Genomic DNA, 24772 nt, shown 5'->3' on the forward strand with positions numbered 1-24772 from the left:
AGCGGTGAGGAGTAAAATCCGGAAGTGGGCGGGGGCCCCGCCCCCAAAGCCTCTTGGGATTTGTAGTCCACAACTCTCGGAGGTCCTGTAGGTCTGTTTCTAGCGTTTGCTACCCTTTTTCATATGGTAGCTTATGGGATTCTCACGGCAACCCCGGAATAATGCGGACTCACCGTAACAATACTCCCAGCCTCCTCCCTGGAGTTCCAACCTTAGGTTTCAGTGTATCTAAGCTGCTCCCTCACTAGCTTCTTGAGTATCTTTGAACTGACAGCTCAGACTCTTGTTCAAACACTTCCTGTAGCTCCCTAGTACTCCAGAGATCCAGTTCCACCTCCTCGGCCCCAAAATCTGGACCTCTCCGGCCACCCTCGACCACCTTTTATCCCTATCCCTGTCCAATCCCTCCTCCCTGTGGCCGTCCCAGATCTTACCACCTCCTCCAGGAAACCTTTCCTGGCTGCGTTCTTCCCAAGACTAAATCAGGTGCCTCCTCTAGGCTCCAGAGCCCTCACAATCCTCCGCCCAGCCCTGACTCCACTGTGTCCAAACTTCCTGGGTACGATCAAGCTTCCCACCCCCTCACCAGCCTTACAGCCTGGAGAGAACAAGGACTTATTGAGGAAGTACTCAATATGACAACGCAGTGAAAGAGAAAAGAGCACCTCATTTTATAGGAACCAAATGCACCTCAAAGAGCTAAGGTCTTGCTCAAGATCACACAGCCCATTTCCAAGGGATAGGTGATGAATTCAAACCCTTCCCACCTCACTACAAGCCTTTCTGGAACTGAGAATTATGACATTTTATAAGACAAGTAGAAATTTAAATATTTATTAGACTTTTAATGACATTAGGAATTACTGACCATTTTTCTAAGCTCTGAAAAGTTTTGCGAATATGTATTAAAGGGTCTTTATCTTGGAGAGATGCGTTCTGAAGTATTTACAGAAGAAATAACCTGATGCCTGAGATTTGCATCTCAGGAGAGGGCAGGATGTGTTGCAGGTATTGGTGGTCAGAGAGGTGTACAAGGTCACACGGGCGTTCACTGTACCATTCTGTGGACTGTTGCTTATGTTAGAAATTCTTCCTAATTCAAAAGCGTAAAAAGGCACTTGGCAAGGTCTGAGTTCCCATTCCGCCTTCCAGACCAATCCAAGATTTCTCCCCCTGGGCCACCAGAAATTTGAGGAGGATTCATGTCCGTCCGAGTCCGACTCGTCGCTGCTCTCCAGCTCCCAACAAAAACGGTGGTAGGCTAAGCGAGGAAAATGCTTTAATAGTGGCGGGGGGTGGGGGATCCCCGCCGGCAGCGTCGCGCTCCTCAATGGCTCAATGATTTGCGGCCCTTGTGCATGCGGCGAAGAATGACCTGGACGCCAGCTGGCGTGCTCAAACGCCGTATCCAACCGTGCTTGTGCTTGCGTTTGATGTTACTCGGCTGATACTCGTTCCCGCGCGCCTTGCCCCGGGTCTGCTGCATGGCGGGGTGTCCCCAAGCGTCGGGAAGACCCAGCCAGGCCCGGGGCTGGAGCCACCTGCAGGGGTAGAGAGACGGCGAGAAAGGTCAGAGGGGGCGCTGTGTTACTTCTGCGTGGAGCTCAACCTCTTCGAGCTTCGGCTTCCCGATTCATGCTGTGCCCGGACAGAGCCTGGCAACAAAACACGCTTCAGGAGTTCGCAAGGCATTGGCAGGTCATGTAGTCAGTAAACAGCTGGCGCCAGCCCCCGACACCGCCCTTACTCCCAGATTTGGGAATGGGTCCCCCTGAGGACTCACCTGTCACCCAGTAGCGCCGCTGACCTACTGACGGGGCCCAACAGGCGACCCACAGATCTGACAAAGAAAGCCATGTCCAACTGCGTGTCACGTTGTCCCGCGGCCACTTTTCCAAAGCCGGTAGGTTCCGCAGTGCGGAATGAGGACTTCTGGGCAACGTAGTTTCTCCTACAGCGGAGCACGCATGCCGCGGGGGCCTCCGGAAGTTGTAGTTCTACGTCTGCACTGTATACTTCAGACGAGAGCGTCTGTGCCCACAGAGGTGTGTGGACCAGCAAGTGGTAGGCGAAGGGCACCTCCTCCGCATGCGCGTGCATACTAGCTCTTATATCCTGGGGTCTGCTGGGAGTTGTAGTTCTTTCTCCTGCAGACCTGCAGAGGGCGCCCTGGGGTAACGGTGGCGCAGCTGGTGGCAGTCTCAGGAAACGGCTGGTTGAATCTCCCACGCCCAGCGGGAGTCGGGCAGATGGCACACAGCTGGCTGGCAGCTATCCTTTGGCCCCAGCCAAGTCTCCGCCCCTTGGCTGGGAGCCCAGGAGGTCTGAGTTCGAGTTGGCTGGATGTCCTTGGGGTGGTCATTCAATTTCTCAGTCTGCAAAACTCAAGGTTTGCAGGCTTGTCCTTGGCAGTGCCTCCATTCAGGCCCTAGAAGAATTTTTCTAATTCTCCTATCTGAGCCCTTTCCCTTCTCACACACCCTCTATGGCTCCCTATTGCCCCAAGGAAAATATCCAGCTCCTCTGGCAGGCATTTGAAACCCACTCTTAACATACGCACACACCCTAAATTTCAGCTACACCCTCCTTTGCCTGGTACACCCCTATTCATCTTTTAAAAATCCTCCTCAGATGCTCTCCCTTCCACCAGTCCTCTGGCCCATCACTGCTCTCCCCAGACTCTCCTGAAGCCCAGGGGGGCCGTCAAGGGCCAGGCTTGCAGCTGAGTCCCTGCAGGCACCCCAGCATCTCCCAGTTTGGGGAGGGAGGGAGATTTTTCTGCATGAATAAACTGTAGTCTCCTGGGAGCACCCTGAGTGGGCAAGAGTGGGTGACTGGACCTAATCCAGCTCTGGCAGCAAATTCCAGGGGATGGGAGTGGGCAAGAAATGGTTAACCCCTTGTCCTCTGAAGCCTGTCCTACCTGCATCATCATTTGGCAAACCACTACAATACTACATCGGTACAATAATGCCAATAATGTATCGAATACTTTCCCTGCTGAGTGTTTTACCTGCATGGCAAATTCATGAGGGAATTACTTCATAGGGAAATAAATGAAGTCTCTGGACAGAGACTTGCTCAAGGTCACATATCAGCAAAGGGCAGAGACTGAATTTGAACCCTGGGCTCTCTGACTCCAGCTGAGACCACAGAGTCACCATTTAAATTGGCCAATGGTTAAACTCTATCTATCTGTGAAACTCTAAATCCCTAATTACCCATAGCTCCAAGACGTCCGTTTACTGGTTAAATAACAATTTCTGGGACTTGCAATCACACAATCGTGGTTCCAAGTCCCATCTCTGTGCCTCCCCCGCCCCTCCTCAGTTTGCTTGGAGGCCCTTTATGAGCCTCAGTTTCCCCTGCCTGAAATTACAAAGATCTGGGAGACTGTAGAACAGAAAGGTCAGCACAGAGAGAGGGACATAGGGGCTCAGTTTGGAGGGACAGGGCAGTTCGGAGGCAGAGGCTGGCCAAGGAGATCCTATTTGCGGTGAGGAGGATTCAGCTGCCGCCTCACAGGAGCCCCGCCGACCTCAGGTTGAGACCCCTTCTCTGCCCTGGACTAGGCCCAATCTCTCCCTCCACCTCTGTAAGACCCTGAGGGAGGCGGGGCCGTTGCACCCAGATCCCGCCCCCATCCAGAAGCTTCCGCCCCTGATTGGTAGTCTAACTAGGCCAGGTCATTCCGCAGTTGCTATTGGCCAAGGCGCCAGTCCGTCGGCGCGCGGTCCCGCCTCCCCCGGGGAGAGACTTAAAGGGCTGGCCCGCTCCGCGGCAGCGGGATGTCCCCGCGCTGACCGCCCCGGGCCCGTGCCCACCCATGTGGATGCGCCCGGTCCGACCCCGCGCCACCATGTAAACGGCGCCCGCAGACGGACGCTGGCTTCACCGCCTGGGACCCCTCTGCCCTGCCCCGGGCCTCGGGGCCCTCAATGAGGTAAGCAGGGAGGGGGCCCTGTGAGAGGGACATCGAGGCCCCCGGGTCTTCCACTTCGGAGCGGGGTGTCCACAAAGCCCATGCTAGAGCTCTTAGGAAGCCGCGGAGCCACTGTGGCCTCGACCCCGCCGCAAGGCTGTAGGGCACCCGGGAGGCGGGAGACTGGCTCTGTGGAGGGAAGCTGGCATGGCGCATCTGCGCCCCCCTCCGCAATCCCGGGCTGGAACCCTGCCGGAGGTGGGGGGCGCGGCCTGCTCCCCTTCCTCCATCAGTAAGTACGGGCCACCGCAGGCGCGGCCTTTGGCATTCATTTATCCCCGTGGCGCCCAGGATAGGGACGGCGAGGGGTTGGTCCCATCCCCAGGGCTTAAACAATGGGGGTGCACTGCACGAGTATCCCCTTCGAGTTATGTAACTGCCTGCGGTTGCCATGGACACGGTTGGGGGTTGCCCAGAGAGCAGGATGGAGGCCTGGAGGCCCCCAGGTTCTCCATCCTCATCTTCACCACTGGAGGCTGTGTGTCAGGTCCTCAGAACCCAGAGTACTGATCAGTGGGAACAGAACAGTTTCTCCCAGAGTGTCTGGGCCTCAGCTTGTTGGTCTGTGAAACAGACCCACTGCACTGTGGTCTTGGGGAGTTGGGCAAGGCCTTCTGGAGCTCAATTTTGAAATCCCTCTCCCAGAGCCTTGCTTTTCAGGAGCCAGGTGTAGACACCTGGTATCAGGGCTCATTGGGATCTGGGCTGTTTAGGTGCCTTTGGAGCCCTCAGAATGTGCTGGTTTAGTGAAAGTGAGTTAATGAAACAGTGCATGAATGAATGGATGGATGGATGGTTGAATGGGTTTAGTAAGACGTGACTACAATAAATCTGAGCTGGAGGGTCCTCGGGGGTTGGGCCATATTTGCCACAATGTCCTCTCCTCTGGGAAGCCTGCCCTGATTCCACCACCTTCTCTATGGATGCCTTTTAGTGTCACCCATAGCCATGTCCTTTGCTCTAGGATAGACTATGCTGGGCCAGGAAGGTGGCCAACCTCATGCAGGTACTGACCAGACAAAACATCTTAGTGCTTGGTTGGCTTTGGCCCTCCCCAAACTGGAGCCTAGATGGGGCCTCCCAGTGCAACACATCTGACACGGGTGTGGGGAGTGGGTGCTGTGGGAGTGGAGGAATCCCTGTTTAAACGGCCTTTGAGCTGGCTGTCTCCCCCAGTCACAGGACACACCATGCTGACCGGGGTGACCGATGGGATCTTCTGTTGTCTGCTGGGTGCACCACCCAATGCCGTGGGGCCGCTGGAAAGCGTCGAGTCCAGTGATGGCTACACCTTTGTGGAGGTCAAGCCTGGTCGTGTGCTGCGGGTGAAGCATGCTGGACCAGCTCTGGCCCCAACCCCACCTCCACCACTGCCGGATACCGCCCATGGGGACCAGTCCGGCTTGGTCCACTGCCAGCGCAGAATCACCGTGTACCGCAATGGGCGGTTACTGGTGGAGAACCTGGGCCAGGCACCGCGAGCTGACCTCTTGCATGGGCAGAATGGCTCTGGGGAGCCACCAGCCGCCCTAGAGGTAGAGCTGGTGGACCCAGCGGGCAGTGATGGCCGCTCAGGCCCGGGCAGTGCTGGCAGTGGTGGGCGACGGCGGCGAGCCCGACGCCCCAAGCGGACCATCCACATTGACTGTGAGAAGCGTATCACCAGCTGCAAGGGCGCCCAGGCCGACGTGGTGCTCTTTTTCATCCACGGTGTCGGCGGCTCCCTGGCCATCTGGAAGGAGCAGCTGGACTTCTTTGTGCGCCTGGGCTATGAGGTGGTGGCACCCGACCTGGCTGGCCACGGGGCCAGCTCAGCCCCCCAGGTGGCTGCAGCCTACACCTTCTATGCGCTGGCAGAGGACATGCGCGCCATCTTCAAGCGCTATGCCAAGAAGCGAAACGTGCTCATTGGGCATTCCTATGGGTGAGCCAATGCTGGGGTGGGGATGAGGGTAAGGGGTGGGGGCTGGCAGGAACTGGACACCCACATACAAAACGCTAATTTCCCTTCTTGAAAAAATCCCATTAACATCTGCCACAGAACAGGGATTCCTGCCACCAATGCTATTGTTTCACATTGTTCTAAAGCAGTGTCTCAACCTCCAAATTATTGACATTTTGGATCAAGTAATTCTTTTCTGTGAGGGGCTTTCCTGTGCACCGTAGGATGTTTAGCAGCATCCCTGACCTCTGCGCATTAGATGCCACTAGTGCAATGGTCTAGTGATGATCATGGCAATCAGAAATGCCTTCAGATGTTGCCAAAGGTCCTCTGGTGGGCAGAATCACCCCTGGCTGAGACGCACTGTCTTCGACGAAGTTCAAAAATTGGTTGCTCTGAAGACCCCAAGGGCTCCAAGGAAGGACTAATTGGAATTCCATACATTTTGTTTATAAGGGCTCAGGTTGCTGTAATTCACTATCCCTTAAATGAGTGATGGATAATACCACCTTTCTTTTGATGAGGGGGGAGGTAATTAGGTTTAATTGTTTGTTTGTTTGTTTGTTTGTTTATCTAATGGAGGTACTGGGGATTGAACCCGGCACCTTATGTATGCTAAGCACTCACTCTTACCACTGAGCTATAACCTCCCCACTCCATCTAGCATTTAAATTAGAGTCCACTCTATGGAAGGCTCTGGGTTGGGGTGACTGATCACTGCCAAGTGGTACCATTTGGTCCTTTACTCAGGAAGAAAGGCAGGATCTGATCAGCCAGCCAGGTTGAGAACCACTGTTTCAGCAGTTGCAGCCCATGCAATTAGCCAAGAAAACGAAATGTTATATAAGTTTCCAAAAGAAAGGAAGACAGACTGGAAAGTAACCTAGCTCCTATTTGTTTATATGAAAACATCCCCCAAAATGGATGGTTATGCTAAATAATTCCTCCAGTTAAATGACCACCCATCTGTGGAAATACCTCTTACCCCTTAACTATGCTATGAAGTCAGCACAGTTACTATGTGACAGATTTGGAGATGGAAGTTCAGAGAGGTTAAGCAGTTTGCCCAAGTGCACCAGTGAGTCACTGGCACAGTCAAGTCCACCCAACTTCTGCTTGTATCCTGTCCCTCTTTTCAGCAGGAGTTGGCAAATTTTTTCTTGAAGGGCCAAATATTACATATTTTAGATTCACAAGCCATACTGTTGGTCTCTGTTGGAACTTCACAAGACTACTCCAGGAAAACAGTCATAATTGTAAACACATGGGCATGGCTTTGTTCCAATAAATCTTTATTTACAAAATATCTGACATATTTACAAAATTGTAAACTTAGTTGACAAAAACAAGTAGCTAGCCCACAGGCCATAGTTTGCCAAATGAACCCTGCTTTAGGGGGAATGAGGCCTGGACTGTGGGGGCTCCTCAGGCTGCACCCTTCCACCTTGCATAAGGCCGGCAGATGTGCGATGCCCAGAGGCCGATGAGAGAAGATCCTGAAAGGGAAGGGATATGCAGGAAACAGTCACCTTCTCTGAGAAGCCAAAGGATTTGTTCAATCAAATAGTTTTCCTGATACTTGGAAATTAATAATTCTTACCTCTTTGGGGGTCATGGTGACTTTGAGGATTTGATGAAAGGTCTGGATTTGGATCCTCTCCAAAAGAAAACAAAAATCCATGTTCAACACACACACACACAGACACACAATCTCACAATACCAGGGCATTTGAGGTGCCCCCCCCATCCCTCACCCCCCCCCCATCTGGTGTCCATGGATCCCAGGGGAAGAATCTTGGCCTTCAAGGACCTGCCTCTGGGTGAGGGGAGGGCATTAACCCCCTCCCTGCTTGTATCCTGCTGACCACTGCCCTTCAACCCTCCCCACCATCCACCTATGGGGCAGGGTCTCCTTCTGCACGTTCCTGGCGCACGAGTACCCAGACCTGGTGCACAAGGTGATCATGATCAACGGAGGGGGCCCCACAGCACTGGAGCCCAGCTTCTGCTCCATCTTCAACATGCCCACGTGTGTCCTGCACTGCCTGTCACCCTGCCTGGCTTGGAGCTTCCTCAAGTGAGTGACCCTGGCCCTGCCCTGGCATCTCCCCGAATCGGATGGGAGGGGAGGTTGTAATGCTGGGGCTGGAATGGGGGACACCCCTGGTGGGCGAGCTGGCACAAGGGCTCCAGCGGTGCCTCCCAAACCCCAGGGCCGGCTTCGCCCACCAAGGAGCCAAAGAGAAGCAGCTGCTGAAGGAGGGCAATGCGTTCAACGTGTCGTCCTTTGTGCTTCGGGCCATGATGAGTGGCCAGTATTGGCCCGAGGGCGATGAGGTCTACCATGCCGAGCTCACCGTGCCTGTCCTGCTTGTCCACGGCATGCATGACAAGTTTGTGCCGGTGGAGGAAGACCAGCGCATGGCCGAGGTAGGGGCATGACACCCCGGCCACCACACCCCACCACACCCCCCTTGCACAGCCTAAGGGGACCCTGACACAAGTGCTCCAGCCCCAAGGAAGTCAGAGCTTAGATCAAAAGTCAAAGGTGGAATCCAGGAAGTGGGGCTCCTTGGACAGGTGGTGGGATGTTTGTGCTGCCCCACTGCACATAAAAAGGCACTCTTCACAGCTGGGATTTGTGATGGGTTACATAATTCTGAGAGAGGGCTTTAAATTAGAAAGGGTCTTTAAATTAGAGTCAGAGATCTTTAAATTAGAAAGGGTCTTGAGATCTTTAGTGCTTAGACTAGCTCTGGATCAGTGGTTCTTAACCAGGGATAATTCTGTCCTCCAGGGGACATGTGGAAGTGTCTGCAGACTTTTTGGTTGTTACGACTGTGCAAGAGGGAGGTGCTACTGGTGGCTTCTGGTGTGTGGAGACCAGGGATGCTGCGCTGCCCAACACCCTAGAATGAGCAGGCCTCACTGCAGAAAAAGATCCGGCTCCAAAAGTCTCAGTAGAGTGGAGACTGAGATACCCTACCTTAGTGTGAGAGACCTTGTCTGCGTCTCTCAGTGATTTCTCACCCAGGTGACTTTGCCCCCTAGAGACATTGCCCCCTAAAGACATTTGGCAATGTCTGGAGACATTTTAAATTGTCACACTGTGGGGGGTGGCAGGGAGTGGGATGCGATTACTGGCATCTAGTGATGCTCGAGGCCAGGGATGCGGCTGAGTATCATACAGTGCATGAACAGTCCCTATCCCAGAGTATGATCCTGCCCCAAATGTCACTAGTGCCCAGGTTGAGAAATCATGCTCTGGACATACTGTAGGCACTTAATAAATGTGGAATGAGTGAATACCGAGTTGGGCTCCAGCAAGGTGACAGGTCACCCTCCAGCTCCCCCTTGGGTGGAAATGGGGGAATATAGGATAGACTGCAAGAGAGACATCCTGATAGATAGCTAGGGAGTCTCAGGGCAGCCTGGCCCCGAGGTCCGCCATCCTGCCTCTACCCATCTTGAGCCTGCGTCCTCCGCAGATCCTGCTCCTGGCCTTCCTGAAGCTCATCGACGAAGGCAGCCACATGGTGATGCTGGAGTGCCCGGAGACGGTAAACACGCTGCTCCACGAATTTCTGCTCTGGGAGCCAGAGCCCTCGCCCAAGGCCCTGCCCGAGCCCCTGCCTGCGCCCCCAGAGGAGAAGAAGTAGCGACTGAGCTGGCCGGGTATCACTTAGTGAGCGCAGGAGCAAGAGGAGGAGGCAGGAGCCGGGTCGGGTCTGCAGCGTGGATCACCTGGGCGGGCCCTCCGCTCCGGTGGGCGGGATCAGGTCAAGGAGACGCCCCCAGGCCGGCTGGGCAGGACGTGGCATTCGTGGGAGCCAGGTGCGCACAGTGCTCTCTGCTTCAGTCCTGCGGTGACCATCGGTGTTTCGGGTCCATAGCCGGGCCCCCCGCAGAGGATGACCTTGTACAGAAGCCCTCTCCTCCACAACGCCAGGGCCGAGGCAGGCCCCCACCCGCTCTCTGTCTTCCGTGTCAGCCATGCTTGATCCTGGGACTCACGAGCCCCCAGGGACCCTCGGGGCCCCTCCCCAATGCCCGAGACCCCTTACCACCCCCACCCCATTCCTCGGCGCTGGGAGCTATTGTTGCCCAAGGTGGGGAGGGTTTGGGAGGGGGCTAGCGCCACCGAACCTGCACATCTCAACTTGTAACTCAATAAAAAGTGACAATCCAAGTCTCCGGACCAGTGCTGGATGACTTCAGGACGGGGTCGCCCTGAGCTTGTTTTCCCATGTGCGGGCTGGACTTATGGTGCCTCCCACTCGGGGCATCTAATTAGAGTAGCCATAATTGATGCCAGCTCCATGCAAGGCCCTGTGCTGGGTATCTTAAACCCAGAGGTTCGTCAATGCACACTACACAGCAAACTGGTACCTCTTACTGTCCTGTTTTTATCTTACAACTTGATCACTTTTGTCATAAAGATGGTTTTTATTTTGAATCTTTTTTTGCCTGGTGGAAGGATTTCCCTGCTCAGTGGCCTCTGTATCTTTTTTCTTTTTAAGGAAAAAAAACTTTTAAGACGGGAGGTAATTATTTTATTTGCTCATTTTTAATGGAGGTACTGGGGATTGAACCCAGGACCCTGTGCATGCTAAGCACACATTCTATCACTGAGCTATACCCTCCACCCCTCTCTATTGTATTCTAATGTATATATATCTAGATTTATCTGTGGTTTGTGTGGACGGTGGGAGGAGAGATTGGTCTCCTCAGCTGCTGCACCTTTGGTCCTTTCCCCGCTGGTTTGTGACCCCACATTTAATTTAAAGCAGGGGTTCATACAAGGACACTGTCGTACTTTGGCAAATTCAGGAGACATTTTTGATTGCCACAACTGGGAGTGGCGGAGGTGGGGGTGGTGAGGGAAGTGCTCCTGGCGTCTGGTAGGTGGGGCCCAGGAATGCTGCCTGACACCCTACAATACACAGGACAGCCCCCACCGCAAGGAGTAACCTGACCTCAAAGTCAGTAAGGCAGAGGTGGGGAAACCCTGTTAGACAAATACCATCTCTTCTGGGCCTTTTGGGGTGGGGGGCGTCTGGATTCTTTCTATTTGCGTATTCTTGGGAGATGGCACGCAGTTTCGATTGTTATCGCTTTATCAAGCAACTACTTGGTGTCTGGGAGAATTCCGTGTCTTACAAATGAGCAAACAGAAGCTCGGAGAGTAGTTTCTTCAGCTCAGTTAAAATGGTAGCACCCAGGCACCCTCCATGGGCAGGGACCCTAATTATCCACAGAGTACTCAGGGGCTTAGCAGTGGAGGCAGTGGAGGAATGGAGGCCGGTAGCACCTTGGCCTGCCCCCTGCAAGCCCTGGTTCGCTGAGCTGCAAGACGGACAGGTGTTGAATCCAATGAGGCAGCAGATCTCACCAAGTCCAGAAACCCTCTAGACTGTTTTGAAGAAACAACTTTTGGAAAATTTAAATGATCCCATCAACACTATCCCAATAGTGGCTTGGCATTTACTGAAGCTCTTTGCATAAAGTCGGGGTTACTGATCTCATTTTACAGTGGAAGGAACAGGTTCAGAGAAGCAACGCCACGAGGCTCCAGTCACACAGGGATCCCTAGGAGTGCCGCTGTCTCACACTAGCACCGGGAAGATCTCCCCAGCCCTGCCCACCCCTCACCACACACAATCGGCCCCTCGAGAACATTCCAGAACCCTCCCCCCTTCCCCCAGAGACTTTCCACCTGGGCTGCAGAGCTGCCTCTGGCTCAGTAGGGCTCTAAGCAAACACTATCCCATGACTTCATTTAATCTGATCCCCACAATGACCCCCTGAGGTAGCACCTCGCACTTTCCCCAGGCTCAGAGAGAAATTACTGCTCCGAGGTCCCATAGCTGGAAGCAGCATAACCCCGTACTTGAGCTGGGCAGATTCCCTTCGTGTAACGGATTGGAAGCCCCTGGCCCAGCCCACACTGTGGGTCTTCTGTGTCTGGGAGATAAAAAATGGATTCTTTGCACAGACAGGACCAAACTGCCAAAGCATTGGCATGTTTCAAAGCACCAGAATGTTCCAAAGACCCATCTGGTCTACTTGTTCTCCTCTCACATCCCCTTAGTCTCCTCCCATGACAGGGAGCTCACTACCTCTCCAGCAGTTCCATCTGTAATAAAGTCCTCCCTCAGTCTACAAGGGAGACCTGCCTGGCTGTTCCCCAACTAGCCCTCTGGAGCTAGAGATGCGGGGCTGCTCTCACAGGGCAGCTGGAACATTCAAACACTCTGCTCTCTACCTAAGCTGAATGGCCAACTCCCCAGGGTTCAGCCACGGGCCTGGATGTCCTGGGGCCGCAGCTCTCGCTCACCCTCAGCCAGGAAGACAAGGAGGGCACGGTGCAGCAGATGTACCCCTAAGCGGCGGCGCCGGTGCAGTGGCCAGCCTGCCACCACTCCATAGCAGTGTCCTTGCTTCTGGTTGGTCAAGGTCTGGATCCCTGAGGAGATTGGGGGTTAGGTCACAAAGGCAGCCTCCAGGAACCCCTGGCAGAAGTATATGCCAGTGAATGCACTGGGTATTGCCCTCGAGCAGGAGTAAACCAATGGAGCAAAATATGTACATGTGCAGATACACAATTGGTGCTCAATAACTGCTCACTGAACAAATGAACAGCCCTGATGGAGGAAGGGGTGAGGAAATCAGCAGATCTAGTGCCCTTCATGTGACAACCCCCACCACCAACACACACACAAGCCAGGCACCCACCTAGAGCATCCACAAGACATGCCTCTCGAGTGTAAGCCTCCACGGCAACCACATGCTGGAAGCAATGTAGGGAGACAACTCCGCGACCACTGGCCCAAATGTCCAAGATCTGGCGCACCTTGGGACAGGCCTAGGGAGGGGGGCCAAGGCAAGGGGTTAGGAGTCCGCCCCCCAGTTCCCTCCTTCTTCTGCCTGCCTGCAGCTGGGCTGCTGCTGCCATGACCCTTGTCCTTATCCTCACACCTGTTTTCCTGGCCGCCCACGGTGACTGAGGGCCTCCCAGAGGTGGACATCTGGCCGGGCCCGTGTTCCCTTGCCCACATAGAAGATGGCATGTACAAAAATCCGAAGGCATTCAGCCAGGGTCAGTGAGAAGGCCCGGGTTGGCAGGTCCTGAGTCTCCCTAGATGAAGCAGACGGCTCAGAGAAAAAAAAGTGATGAGAGTCACCCCAGAGACAGTCTCTGAAGTCACAGAGCAAACTGAACCCACATCCAGTGACTCCCGTTACGTAAAAGGCAGTGGCGGGGGTGGGAACTGTTCCCCCAAGGACACTCAGCAGCTTCAATTGGATCCAACTGTCTTTTTTTCTTTTAATACATTTTTTTTTAAAAATTGAATGAAAGATTCTTTAAATTCTACAGTGCTTCACAGTTTTCAAAAGTTTCACACACATGATTTCATATAATCCAAAAATAACTTTTTAAATTCTCCTATATCGCCCCTCCCCCATCCCCTCTCCACACTGGTAATCACTAGTTTGTTTTCTATATCTGTGAGTCTGCTCCTTTTTTGTTTTATTCACTAGTTTGTTGTATTTTTAAGATTCCACATATAAGTGATATTGTACAGTATTTGTCTGTCTCTTTCTGACTTCTTTCACTTAGCATAATGCCCTCCAAGTCCATCCATGTTGCTGCACATGGCAAAATTTCATTCTTTTTATGGCTGAGTAGTAGTCCATTGTGTGTGTGTATACATCAATTATATATAAGACATATGTCACAATTATATATATATAATTATATATATATCACACCAATTGCCTTTTGTAAATAAAGAAGCTGATGACCAGAGAAGGCCAGTTTCCTTCTTAAGGACACACAGAATATAAGAACCAATCCCAGAATTTCCGGGTCCCACTTCCAGGTGACTTCTGCTCCAAGTACCTGGGGTCCAGGAGCAGATAAGTGAAGCTGGACTTCACAACTCCCTCCCGCCACCTTCTGGAGGGATCCGGCCGCTTAAACTGCTGGGCAAGAACATCCTCATCTGCCTGGGCATCTGGGATGCGGCCTGTCCGCAGGGCCTCGGCCAACTCTGGGCTGTGCCCTGAAAATTCTGGGCCTGGGAGGGGAAACTGGGTCAAGAGAGACAAAGGAAGGGGTGGTTCCCAGAGATGGAGGGAGAAGTAGGTTGCACTGAGAGCCAGGGGGTCTCCAGGGACTCCTGGAGGTTCCTTGTACTCTGGATGCCCAGAAGGGACTAACCTGGAGCAGCCTGGGCTTCTTCCAGCCGTCGGAGGTAGTGTGGCCGGCTGAAGGGCGTGATGGGGACAGGGCTCTCACCAAGCGCCCGGAGTGCTTGCAGCAGCTCCAGGTCAGATATGGTGGGGTCCAGTGGGCATTGGCAAGAGGGGACGGGGTCTCTGCTCCCCATGGAGCTCGCCTCATCCTCTGTCAGCCAGAGGGCAGCCACATCACTGTCAAGGGACTGGTCATCTTTCTGGAAGTGGAATTCACAGGGTCCAGACGGTGGTTCCCAAGGGGGCCTATTGGCTGGGCTCCTGTCTGGGAAGGACTTAGGGGAGGGGGAAGCATCTGGCAAGGTCAGAGTCAGGGCTTGCAGGCGGGCATTTAGCTCTGTCTCTCTGCTCTCCATGAGGGCTTGATGCTCCAGCTGTGGGGTACCCGAAGATCTTGGCACCCTCTGGGAGGGTTGGACACCAGTCCAGGGGTATGTGTCGGGGCATGGATCCTCAGCTCCAGAGGCCTCAACCGCGGTGACAAAGGAGGCAACTGAGCTGCAGTCCCAGCGCCCTAGGGGGGACCCCGAGATGCCATCTGTGTCAGCAATGTTAGGGTGGGCAAGAAGGCTGGGGGGTCCAGGGCTAGCCTTCAGGTTCATGTCCTTGCTGTCACCTCTGTCCAGTGCTGTGGAGTCCAGCATCACATTGGGAGGTCCAGGGGGGCTGATACCCAGCCCCTTTTCCCAAAGGCCTGGGCCTGGAGCAGGGGATAAGAGTGAGTGTCAGAGAGGAGGGAGGAGGAAGTAAGAGACAAAGACGGAAGTCAGATCAGACAGAAAGAAGCGGCTGCAATCACGAGGAGAAGGGAGCGAGTCGGAGGCAGAGAGACTGACTGGAGATCCTGGACATAAAACTCAAACAGGGGGAGAGAGTGGACATCAGAGACAGAGATTTGCAAAGCTAGATCAGATGCTAAGCATCCCCAGCCGCGCAGGCTCCACTCACCACCAGGCTGGGGCTCTGGGTCCTGGGTGACTGCCCGGGTCCGGGTCGGGGTCCTGGTCTGGGTCTCCAGCTCCCGCAGGATACGCACACAGTTCTGATGCCCCTGCTGCTCCGCCAAGTCCAGCGGCCGGAGTCCATCCTGCAGCGGCTCGGTCAGCAGGGGGCGCCCGAGGCCCTCTCCTCCCTCCCTCCCTCCCTCCCTCCCTCAGGGTTGGCCCTGCTACAGCCAACGCAGGGGACCCCACCTGGTCGCGCAGCGCGGGGTCCGCTCCCTGGCTCAGCAGCAGCTCCAGGCCGCGGCGACAGCCCCAGGCAGCAGCCACGTGCAGCGGCGTCAGCGCCTCGGCCGATCTGGGGCAGAGGCGAAGGAGGGGATCAGTGGAGGAGAGAACTCGATCTCCGCCCCGGGTCCCGGAGCCTTGGCTCTCAGCCCCCTATCTCCGTTCTCTAGCCTGAGATACCACCCTTGGAATCTAGATCCTGCGCCCTCGGGCCGGAATTCAAACCTCTGCTCTCTGACTCTAGAAACCATCAGATGCGAAACTTTGATTCCTCACTTTGGCCCCAGCGAAACCTCATGCCCCACTATAGGTCTAGTACCCTAGCCTCTGCCGCCCTTGAACCCTCAAGATCCCTTCCCAGGTTCCCCAAGTTCCGCCCCCGGGTCCCCATCCTTGGATCTTGGGACGCCCTCTCCAAGGCTCCCAGGTCTCACCCTCGGACTCGGGAGACACCTCCTCTGCGCGGCATACCTGCCCCAAGCCTAGACCTCCTCTCACCGTGCGTTGGGGTCTCCGCCACGGCGAAGCAGGGCCTCAAGGCAACTCAGACTCCGCGGGTGCCGGGCTCTGGCCGCCAGGTGCATGGCCGCCGCGCCATCCTCCAATACCAGGTTGGGGTCGGCACCGCGGCGGAGCAGCTCCTCCACGACCCTACGGTCAAAGGGTCAGAGTGGACCGCGACACACGCCCCCCACTCCCGCCCCGCCCCCCCGGGCCCCGCCCTCACCGCAACTCCTCCTCCCGCAAGGCCACCCGCAGCCGCCGAGCCAAGCCAGCCGCAGCGCCCATGCCCCGGGGGCCGCCCAGGCCCGCGGCCAGGCGGGCTGATTTCCAACTTCCCGCGGCGCCCTTGTGCGCACGCGCCGTCCCGCCCACCGGCTGGGTTCCCCGCGCGGAAGCGCAGTGAAGGGTCTCCAACCAGGCAGACCCACGCCGCATTGTCGTCCACATCGAGGTTCGGAAGCTTTAGCGCTGGCCCGACCCCGCGACACCAAGTGGCGTCCAGACAGGGCTTGGGGCTGCAGATAAGGGCCTGGAAGGGTGGAGGTCGCCGTCTGTGCCATTATCTCTCAAAATGGTGTAAACACGAACGCACCCTGCTGGAGGGGGTGGAGCTACGATCCGGGCACTAAGTCTCAGGGCATTAAGTCTCCCGGAATCCTCTGCTCAGGCGGCCTCCATTAGCACACACATCCCTGATGGTATATAAGTCTTCAGTTAATAGCTCCCGCCTGCAGAAGCTATGCGTCTCCCGTTTTCAGTCCTGCAGGGTCGGGAGCCCATTACTTAGGAGATCCGGGACTCTTAGGGCTTTAGTTTCCCCATATGCAAAATGGGAGAATAACCCCAGGCGGCTTTGAAGTTGATCGAGGGGCCTGGCACACAGATGCCCAATAAATGCTCATGGGAAAGAAAAGCTGTTTCCCCATAAAACTATTTTTTTATGGAACTGAGAAAATCTAGCTGGTAAACTTTTTTCACAATTTCTCATTATCCAGGAAGACAATTGAATAGTGGACCTGTTATAAGTGTCTCCTTTCTCCCTTCCTCTGGGGAGCACCCACACTATTTCCTAATGGAACTATAAACCTCCCTTCCCAGAGAGGCTTGACAGAGACCTGGCCAATCAGAGCATTCCACAGCTATGGCCCATGACTGGCCCAAAGCAAGGTTATATGACCCAGGCAAGGCCAGTCATATGGGCGAGCTGGGAGAGCCCTCACATCATCTGGGTTGGGATCTGGGGAGTGGTCACAGCCATCTCACCCCTTTCCACGGGTTGGGAAGAAAACAGGGCACACTGAATACCAACCATTCAGGGTATTTCACCCTTCCCCAGTGGCAACATCAGTGCACTTGGATACAGCCATGCCTGAAGCTGCCTAAGGCTTCCTATCCACAAGAACCAAGCCATTCTCCTTTCTGCTCAGGGGATGGGTCTTCTGTCACTTGGAACCAAAAAGATCCCAATTAACACAAGTTGATTGTTGTGGACCTGGGTTAGGGAGTCTCTGATTTTTATTTTGATGACAAAAATCACACAGGTAACAACAAAAATTACAACTGAAAAACTGGGAGTGGGATGTGGGCTGGAAAACATGGGGAATGGCTGCCTAGAGTCCTTGGGATGCTTCCCGGAACCCTGGGTTTCTTTCCAGGGTTCCCCAGGTGCCTGGGGTGCCTCCTGTGACCTACTCTGGGGGTCCTACAGAGCCCAGTTTGAGAACCAGTATTCTAGGCCACAGGTTTCTTTGCACAAGAAGGTTGGATGTACAGGGATGGTTCAGACAGTGGCCTCAACCTCGGTGGCTTCATCGTCCTCCTCCAGCAGGCTGTAGGAGGCATGGCTTTGGCAGGGCCGCTGCAGTGGATGAGCCAACAGCTTGGCCATACAGTTGTGAAGCTCAAGGGCTGGCCCAGCCAGTGCCACTTCATACTTATAGCTGGTCCCCTTGGTGTCCAGGCTGCCCATGAAGGCAAACATGTCCTGTGGGGTCAATGAAGGGCTGTTCAGACAGAGGTTCCCCTGACAGGCCCTCCCTGTCCGGAGGGCTTCCCAGGAGGGGCCTCAGGGATGGGTTCTGAAGGGTAAAGAGGAATTTGCCAGGCAGAAAACATTCCCTTATTCAGCAAACATTTCATGCCACCCACCTAGTGCTAGAACCCCAAAAGGTCTCAGTGCTGGAGCCCCTGGTCTGGAGAGGCATGGCTGGATACAATGATCTCCAGCCCCCATGCTGATCTTCCTTGAGGAGCAGGGAAGGCTTCCCAGAGTAGGGACTTCTAATTTGGGTATTGAAGTATAAATAGGAGCTGGGCTCAACTCCTCTGGCTCACAGCTGGGTAAACTGATGCTCAAAGAGATAAGTGCCTGACTCCATGTACCACAGTTAGTTCAGGGCTGGGGTGTAAAGAACCAGCAGAACCTCACAAGGCAAGAAGGCAGCAGGCACAGAGAAAGTAACAGCAACAAGAGAGGGAAGCAATGAGGAAGTGGACAGGACCCTACATGCTCCTGGGCCACTGTCCCAACAGCCCCATTAATTCACTGCAGAAATGTGGGGAATGGTTGCTGAGTGACCATGATCCAGCAGGGCCAGGGCTGCAAAATGGAGATGTGCCCCCCACCCCCTACACTAGGGCAGGTGGATTCTGAGACATCCCATCTACACCTATACCACCCACACTCACAGCAGTCTCTCACCTTCCAGCTCATCTCCTCCTCCTTCTCATCGGTGCCATTGTGGATGTAAACAACATCAAAGAAGAAATAAGGGCACTGGAACATTTTCTGCAGGGGGAGGAAAGCCAGCCTTTGGGACTTGGGTCACTCCAGGCCCCCAAGACCACAATCCCCCGGCTTCTGCCTTAGGCTCTGGGAACTGGTCTCAAGGCACCCCAGCTCCTATGATCAGGAAGTCCCTCCTGGGATCTAACCACCATCCTGCTGGCTGTAGGCATCCCTCCCTCTCCCAGGCCTTGCTCACCTTCATGGGTTCTGTCAGGGAGAACTGAGGCTGGCAGGGTGGACGGCTATAGACAAGGATGGTGCGGACCACGTATGGTGGTGGAATTGTCTGCACATTCTCCGTGACTGGCAGCTCAGTCTTCTGTTGGCTACACAGGGGGAAGGAGGGAGGACGGGTCAGAGCACACTTTGATAGCCCACTCCTCTCATCACCCTTGGAGGCCCCACCTGACCCCTCCCAAGTTCACTGTTGCCTCTGAGCTTTCCCACATGCTGTTCCCTGTGCCCCAGCACCTCCCTAGCTTGGCCTTTCTGCCTGGCCTCTCCTGCTCCATTAGAGGCTTTGTTGACCCCAAAGCTAGAGCCTGCTCCGGCTATCCTCAGCACCCTGAGCATCCCCCATCACTGCGTTGAGTTGGACCTGCCCTACCAGGCCAGGAGACTCTTAGGGAGGGACCACATCTTATTTTTTTTTTATCCCTGCATGGGACCACATCTTATATGTTAAGTCAGCACACAGTTCCCCACTCAGCCACAGGTGGATCTCATGTTGAGCAGAGAACACTAGGCAGACAAAGGGCTAATACCCTTAATATGTAAAAAGCAAATCTGATCAACAAAAACAAAGCCAACAGCCTCCTAGAAAAATAGGTAAAGGGGACGAATAGACAAATTACTGAAAGAATAATGAATGGCTTTAAAATGAGTGAAAAGAAAAGCACAGCAAAGCAAGATGTGGCCTCTTCCCACCTATCAGATGGGCAGAACATTCAGCAGTGTGGTCAACCCTGGTGTTGGGGGAGATAAACAGGGTTAATTTCCTGGGAAAGTACTTTGGCAAAGTCTAGCAAAATTAAAAACACACACCACCTTGTTTTTGCATGTCTTTCATTGGGAATTTATCCCATAGATTCACTTGCAAACTCTGCCGAGATGGTTGTACCAGGATAATCATGGCAAACAAGGCAAAACACACTCCACAACCACCATCAGGGGGCTGACAAAAACAGGGCTTGGACTCCTTGGGCCCACAAGCTGAGATTTTTTTTTTTTTTTTTTCATTTTTAAACTGTTGGGAAGAAAGAAATTCAAAGGGAGACTATTTTGCCACATGTAGAAATGATGTGAAATTCAAATTTGTGTCTGTGAATAAAGTTTTATTGGCTTATAGCCACACCCACTTGCAGGCATCTGGTCTGTGGTTACTTTTAGATTACAGAGTCTAGTTGCTACAACAGAGACCATGTGGCCAACAAAGCCAAAAATATTTACTGTCTGGCCCTTTAAAGAAAAAGTTTGCTGCTGCTGCCGCCGGAGAACCACTGGGCCGTTACAGAGTAAAGGAGGGCAAGACTTGAGAAAGAACCTCTTTTGCAAAACTGCTTCCAGACAGGTAAGTGAGCAGTTGTTCCCAGAAGAAAGGGTGGGAAAGGAAGACTTCAGACCTCCCTAAAGGTCTATTTCTGGGCTGTCTGGAGCTTTTACCCAGAAGGGGTGGTGAACAATAAGTTCCCCCGGGGGGACTTACATGAGGCTGAAGAGACCTTCCAGATCTGGTGGGAACGCTAAGGAGAAGACCGGTGGCAGCAATGCGCGGGTGAGCAGGGAGAGGGGGCTTTCCTCCTCCTGATGCCAGGAGAGCGCAGATGCCTGAGCCTATTGCCAGGAGACATGCTGTGTAACCCTGGCCTGGTTGCTTGCCCTCTCTGAGCCTGTTATTCCCTCAATACAGAACATGAACTAGAGGGCCAGCATCAAATGTCCTGAAGACCCTTAGTGACTGAAAGCCCCCTTTCCCACGGGGCTGGAGCCATCCTCCTCTCGTGAAAGAGCCATGGGTGTCCCTGTCCCCTTCTTCCCAACACATTGTTTTCTTTGTAACTCACTGGAATCATATTATATCGAAGTTCTGGACTGCAGTGAGCCTTTAATATTCAGGTTAAAGGGGCAGAAGCAGTGATTGCGACTTTTCAGTCACATATGGCCATTTATTGTGCACCGATTGTGTACTTGGCCCTTCCTGAACTATTCCCTGTGTGGATGCACTGTTGATCTCTGGAATCCAAATCAGCAGTTTTTGCTTCTGTACTCTGACTTTATCTTCCCAGTGACCCTGTGGGGTAGGGGGTTCAGGCCTCCCATTTTACAGATGAAGAAACTGAGGCTTAGAAGGGTGACTGGCTCAAGCCTGATGTGGCAGAACTGGGATCGGGACCTGAGCTGGGGGAGCCAGGCCCCCCACCCGCCACCGCTGCTCCTGGAGCCCTCTGCATGGAAGGATACTGAAGGTGGAGCAGGACGCCGTCTCCAGGTCGTAGAGGCAGCTGCAAAGCTCTCGGGGGTCAGAGGTCAGGCCGGACAGCTGCCAGGAAGCACAAGACTCAGCGAGGGGTGCCCTTGATCCCCAGGGGACCCCAGGGAACCCAGCCGTGCCCCAGCCTCACCCAGGCGGTGTCATCGTTCACCACCACCAGCGCGAACTCATGGCTCTTGTCGATCTTGTGTTTTGTCCGCACGAACATCTCGATCATTTTCTGGGAGACGTTGAGGGCATTGGTTTTGGAGCTGGGGGTGGCCAGAGAGTGAGGGGGTGCTTAAGCCCCAGGTAATGCAGCAGGAGGGTGGCAGAGCCCTGGTGCAAACCCATCCCAGCTGACCCTCTCCTCATGGGTCCCTGGGGCCAGCCTGGGTCTCACATCTGATCCTTGGGAGAACCCCCACCTTGGTTCAGCCATGGGTCATCAGGAGTGCCAAGGAGGGGAAGGGGGGCTCATCCTCAGCATCTCCCAGAGCTCCTTAGGCTGCTTCCAGGCCCTGCTGCCTGACCCCAAAGAGACCTTGCTGCTCAGGGCAAGGGCTTTGGGGTCAGCCAGACCTTGGTCTGAGTTTGGCTCTGCCCACTGGCTGTGAGGCCTGGGCCCAGTCACTTTGTTTCTCAGAGTTTTCATTCATTGCTGTGATACACAGCATGTGACAGCTCTTGGAACAGAGCTCCAGTGGGCCACAGTCGTATCATTACCCATTCTCACTGCTACTTGCCGACATCGCCAGGCCCCAGAGCAGGCCATTTAGGGGTGTCTCAGAGAGAGAGAGCCCTGAGTTTTGGGGGCTGGGCCCCTCCCAGCCATGGCTGCACATTTAAGTACCCAGCGGCCCTCTCACCCATTGAATGACTCCAGCTTTGGCAGCGACATTTCCTCCGACAGGTCCAGGCAGATGATCTGTCATGAAGTTGGAGTGTGGTGAGGGCTGTGTCCAGCAGCACCTGGAGACTGGACATTAACACTGGCCCCCACACCATCCTGCTGGCCCTCTCCAGGCAGCCCCATCTAAAAAGGCTGTATGATGACCTCCAATCCCCAACCAAGCCATCCACTTTGGTAGGAGGTAGCTCAGGGAACAGAGCACTGGACTAGGAGTCCTGGTTGATGAGTGAATAAATAACCCAGAGAACATTTAACACAGAAAGAAGAAAACAGAGTGGGTTGAACCATGGCCCTCCAAAAGATAGATCTACCAAAAGCATCAGAATGTGAATTTACTTGGAATTAAGATCTTTGCAGATGCAACCAAGGGAAAGATCTTGATATAAGATCATGCTGATTTAGTGAGAAGTGTCCTTATAAAAGAAAAGAGGAGACTTGGAGACATAAAGGGGAAGGCTAGGTGCAGAGACAGAGACGGCAGTGATGCGGCCACAAGCCAAGGAACAACTGGAGTCCCCAGAAGGCTCCTCCCCTGGGGCCTCCAGAGGGAAATGACATCTTGATTTTAGACTTCTGGCCTCTAGAACTGTGAGAGAATACATTTCTGTTGTTTTAAGTCACTTAATTTGCAGTCATATTTCGTGACAGCCTTAAGAGTCTAACACTAAAGGACTGTTTATAAGTGAATCCTGAAAGATGAGAATGTTTAACCCAAGGTTCCCTAACGCCTCAAGGCCACAGACCAAGCCATCACTTACCACTTTCTCTGGACAGTTGACCCTTGGCGTCCGCACTTGGACCTCTGGGGCTGGCGGAGGCACCTGCCATGGCTTGGGGCCAGCTCCTGGAGGGTTGGGGGTCCCGTCCTCAGCACTGGCAGCTTCACCCTCACCCTCACTACGGCTGCCCACACTGGCCTGGGCCCCCACCGCCCGGTCCTCAGCCCCCTCAGGGTTGGAGCGGGTGCGGGGCCTGGGCTCCGTTGACTGTTCCTCTTCCTCCTCTTCCTCCTCCTCCTCTGTGGGACTGCTGGGCTCTGCCACCTCCATGGCTCCTGGGTGGCAGGATGGAGCAGGAACGGAGGAAGCCAGGATCTTTTCCTTAGGGGTTTTAAAAGCATTTGGTTATTGGGCAGAACAGGCATGAGCCTCTTACTGACTGTAAGAGTTGCTCCTCTCAGGAACTCAGTTTCTTCATCTGTAGAATAGGTGCCTTTTACACTTATCAGCCCAGCATCCACTCTGACTTAAGGTAACAGTCTCCCATTTTTTTCTGTAGGGCTAACTCTATTCCTTCCCCTCTTAGCTAGTGAGCACATCTGGCCACTGTGAATGGCTCAGAGATGGGGACATGACTCAACACAGGCCAGTGAGGGGTAGCTCTGGGACTTCGAATAGTTCTGTTAGAGAAGAGTGACTCGTTAGAATCGCAGAGCTGGGAGGTTACAAGTCGAGAGCTACTAGGAGCCTCTTTGCCTCCAAGAGGGGAAAGACAGCCTGCCTGAAGTGATGCTCCCCCAGAAAACAGCAGATAAGACGTCAGAGCCCCTGGATCCAGCTATGCCTAACTTCCCTTTCCTACTGAAGCCAGACTGAGTTGGGTTTTCTGTTACCTGAAACTGAAAATGGCTTGGTAAAGAGAGGAATAATAACTTCTAGGATTCTCCCCAGTGGGCGCTGGCTGCCGAGTGGGTGTCTGCACAAGGGAGGGGAGCAGATCTGAGTGCTACAAGTTCCTTTGAGAAAGACCAGGACGCCAGTGGAACAGTTCGCCTATCTGGGGCTGTCGGGGGTGGTCTCTGAGCGCCTTGCATCTCCCATAACTTCCAAGGAAAACAAGGCTTAGCTGTAGCAAGAGGGATGGAGGCTAGACTGCAGGAGAAACCAGAGCTGAAGGCGGAAACCCTAGGGCAGGCGAGGGACTGAATTTTTAGGGTAAGGGAAGCTAGGCCTCTAGGAACGGATCCCGCGCGCTTTCACCACCCAACTGCTCACCGTAGACTGAGCCTCCCTCCAACTCGGCTGCCGAACCCCTAGGAAGCCGCCATCTTTAGCAGCCGGAAGTGGTGCGGCGCGGCCGCCACGCCCCCTGGGAAATGCAGTTCGACAGGCCGTAAGAGATGAATGGGACGAGGCTGGAGAGCCTTGGAACCTGATAGGCTGGGACTTTGCTAGAAGGCGGGGTTTGGATTGTGTCAGACTGGAGTGGAGTTAAGTGGGGCGGGATCTGGAATGTGATTGGCTAAAGTGAGATTAAGGCATAGCTTTTCTGTTTCAGGCCGATTCACACTGCGCTGGTCATCGCTTCTACCGTCTTAGGCTGGGGAACGGCTGAGTAGAGTGAGGCTTTTAATGGAATAGGCTCAGAAGAATGGAGAAGGCCTAGTCTGCCTTGTGACGGCCGGAGTGGGACTTAGTTGGGCGGGATTTAGAAGAGGCGGGGCTGATTGGTGATTGGTAGAGTCGACCAGGTTCCAAGGTCCCGCCCAGCTATTTAATTCTGCTCCTTCTTTTACATATATTTGCAAAAATTAAAAAATACTAAACCAGAACTCTTTCAAACCACCCTTCTTTCTTCATGCACACGTCTCCTTTCAGCCCCATAACCATTTAAAAACTGACCCTTAGCTTCTTTATTTGTAAAAGAGTCAATTAAGCCTACCCACATCAGGCAGGCTCAGGTTCG

General features: G+C 54.0%; 4 protein-coding genes and 1 long non-coding RNA gene across 7 annotated transcripts; 1 reads left to right on the plus strand and 4 right to left on the minus strand.

The window, feature by feature from the left end:
* Nucleotides 1–820: 820 nt before the first annotated feature.
* Nucleotides 821–2115, minus strand: MRPL34 (mitochondrial ribosomal protein L34). The gene is made up of 2 exons (XM_010972117.3): nucleotides 1784–2115; nucleotides 821–1541 (listed from the first exon to the last, which is right to left on the minus strand). The coding sequence occupies exons 1-2, from the start codon at nucleotides 2098–2100 to the stop codon at nucleotides 1328–1330; spliced, it is 531 nt and encodes a 176-aa protein (XP_010970419.2). The 5' UTR covers nucleotides 2101–2115; the 3' UTR covers nucleotides 821–1327.
* Nucleotides 2116–3719: 1604 nt separating this feature from the next.
* Nucleotides 3720–10113, plus strand: ABHD8 (abhydrolase domain containing 8). 2 transcript variants are annotated; one of them, XM_045508181.2, is made up of 5 exons: nucleotides 3720–3943; nucleotides 5159–5906; nucleotides 7831–8001; nucleotides 8138–8354; nucleotides 8722–9406. In XM_045508181.2, the coding sequence occupies exons 2-5, from the start codon at nucleotides 5173–5175 to the stop codon at nucleotides 8944–8946; spliced, it is 1347 nt and encodes a 448-aa protein (XP_045364137.1). In that variant the 5' UTR covers nucleotides 3720–3943; nucleotides 5159–5172; the 3' UTR covers nucleotides 8947–9406. The 2 variants fall into 2 exon arrangements, with proteins under 2 accessions (XP_045364137.1, XP_010970418.1); XM_010972116.3 differs by lacking the exon at nucleotides 8722–9406 and adding an exon at nucleotides 9413–10113 and having other exon boundaries at nucleotides 3723–3943.
* Nucleotides 7196–7658, minus strand: LOC141574657 (uncharacterized). Its single transcript, XR_012501622.1, has 2 exons — nucleotides 7525–7658; nucleotides 7196–7420 (listed from the first exon to the last, which is right to left on the minus strand). It is a non-coding gene; the product is annotated as an uncharacterized LOC141574657 (long non-coding RNA).
* A 989-nt stretch (nucleotides 10114–11102) lies between the features above and the next one.
* ANKLE1 (ankyrin repeat and LEM domain containing 1) lies at nucleotides 11103–17263 on the minus strand. Its single transcript, XM_074350492.1, has 9 exons — nucleotides 16140–17263; nucleotides 15911–16063; nucleotides 15377–15482; nucleotides 15132–15270; nucleotides 14149–14883; nucleotides 13828–14005; nucleotides 12903–13062; nucleotides 12660–12789; nucleotides 11103–12390 (listed from the first exon to the last, which is right to left on the minus strand). Exons 1-9 carry the CDS (start codon nucleotides 16361–16363, stop codon nucleotides 12218–12220), a joined length of 1998 nt encoding a protein of 665 aa, XP_074206593.1. The 5' UTR covers nucleotides 16364–17263; the 3' UTR covers nucleotides 11103–12217.
* Nucleotides 17264–17413: 150 nt separating this feature from the next.
* BABAM1 (BRISC and BRCA1 A complex member 1) lies at nucleotides 17414–24236 on the minus strand. Of its 2 annotated transcripts, none has more exons than XM_010972115.3 (9): nucleotides 24082–24236; nucleotides 22846–23187; nucleotides 22044–22102; nucleotides 21326–21446; nucleotides 21165–21243; nucleotides 20410–20434; nucleotides 18901–19030; nucleotides 18618–18704; nucleotides 17414–17900 (listed from the first exon to the last, which is right to left on the minus strand). In XM_010972115.3, exons 2-9 carry the CDS (start codon nucleotides 23134–23136, stop codon nucleotides 17697–17699), a joined length of 996 nt encoding a protein of 331 aa, XP_010970417.1. In that variant the 5' UTR covers nucleotides 23137–23187; nucleotides 24082–24236; the 3' UTR covers nucleotides 17414–17696. The 2 variants fall into 2 exon arrangements, with proteins under 2 accessions (XP_010970417.1, XP_045364141.1); XM_045508185.2 differs by having other exon boundaries at nucleotides 20410–20537; nucleotides 21097–21243.
* Nucleotides 24237–24772: the final 536 nt, after the last annotated feature.

Source organism: Camelus bactrianus, chromosome 22, assembly GCF_048773025.1.
Source record: "Camelus bactrianus isolate YW-2024 breed Bactrian camel chromosome 22, ASM4877302v1, whole genome shotgun sequence".
NCBI classification, from domain to species: Eukaryota; Metazoa; Chordata; class Mammalia; order Artiodactyla; family Camelidae; genus Camelus; species Camelus bactrianus.

What these genes read in the sequence shown, in the direction of transcription:
- MRPL34 (XM_010972117.3), bottom strand. Translation starts at nt 2,100, where the DNA reads ATGCACGCGCATGCGGAGGAGGTGCCCTTCGCCTACCACTTGCTGGTC. An exon ending in GCGGCGCTACTGGGTGACAG is followed by an intron (nt 1,542 to 1,783) that starts GTGAGTCCTCAG and finishes CTACCCCTGCAG; the next exon opens with GTGGCTCCAGCCCCGGGCCT.
- ANKLE1 (XM_074350492.1), bottom strand. Translation starts at nt 16,363, where the DNA reads ATGTGGACGACAATGCGGCGTGGGTCTGCCTGGTTGGAGACCCTTCAC. An exon ending in ACCCCGCGCTGCGCGACCAG is followed by an intron (nt 15,271 to 15,376) that starts GTGGGGTCCCCT and finishes GAGCCGCTGCAG; the next exon opens with GATGGACTCCGGCCGCTGGA. An exon ending in GTGGGCGGCCAGGAAAACAG is followed by an intron (nt 12,790 to 12,902) that starts GTGTGAGGATAA and finishes CCCCCTCCCTAG; the next exon opens with GCCTGTCCCAAGGTGCGCCA.
- ABHD8 (XM_045508181.2), top strand. Translation starts at nt 5,173, where the DNA reads ATGCTGACCGGGGTGACCGATGGGATCTTCTGTTGTCTGCTGGGTGCA. An exon ending in CTGGCTTGGAGCTTCCTCAA is followed by an intron (nt 8,002 to 8,137) that starts GTGAGTGACCCT and finishes CCCAAACCCCAG; the next exon opens with GGCCGGCTTCGCCCACCAAG. An exon ending in AAGACCAGCGCATGGCCGAG is followed by an intron (nt 8,355 to 8,721) that starts GTAGGGGCATGA and finishes TCTGTCCTCCAG; the next exon opens with GGGACATGTGGAAGTGTCTG.
- BABAM1 (XM_045508185.2), bottom strand. Translation starts at nt 23,136, where the DNA reads ATGGAGGTGGCAGAGCCCAGCAGTCCCACAGAGGAGGAGGAGGAAGAG. An exon ending in TGAACGATGACACCGCCTGG is followed by an intron (nt 21,244 to 21,325) that starts GTGAGGCTGGGG and finishes GCTTCCTGGCAG; the next exon opens with CTGTCCGGCCTGACCTCTGA. An exon ending in GAAGGTCTCTTCAGCCTCAT is followed by an intron (nt 19,031 to 20,409) that starts GTAAGTCCCCCC and finishes CCCCCTGTGTAG; the next exon opens with CCAACAGAAGACTGAGCTGC.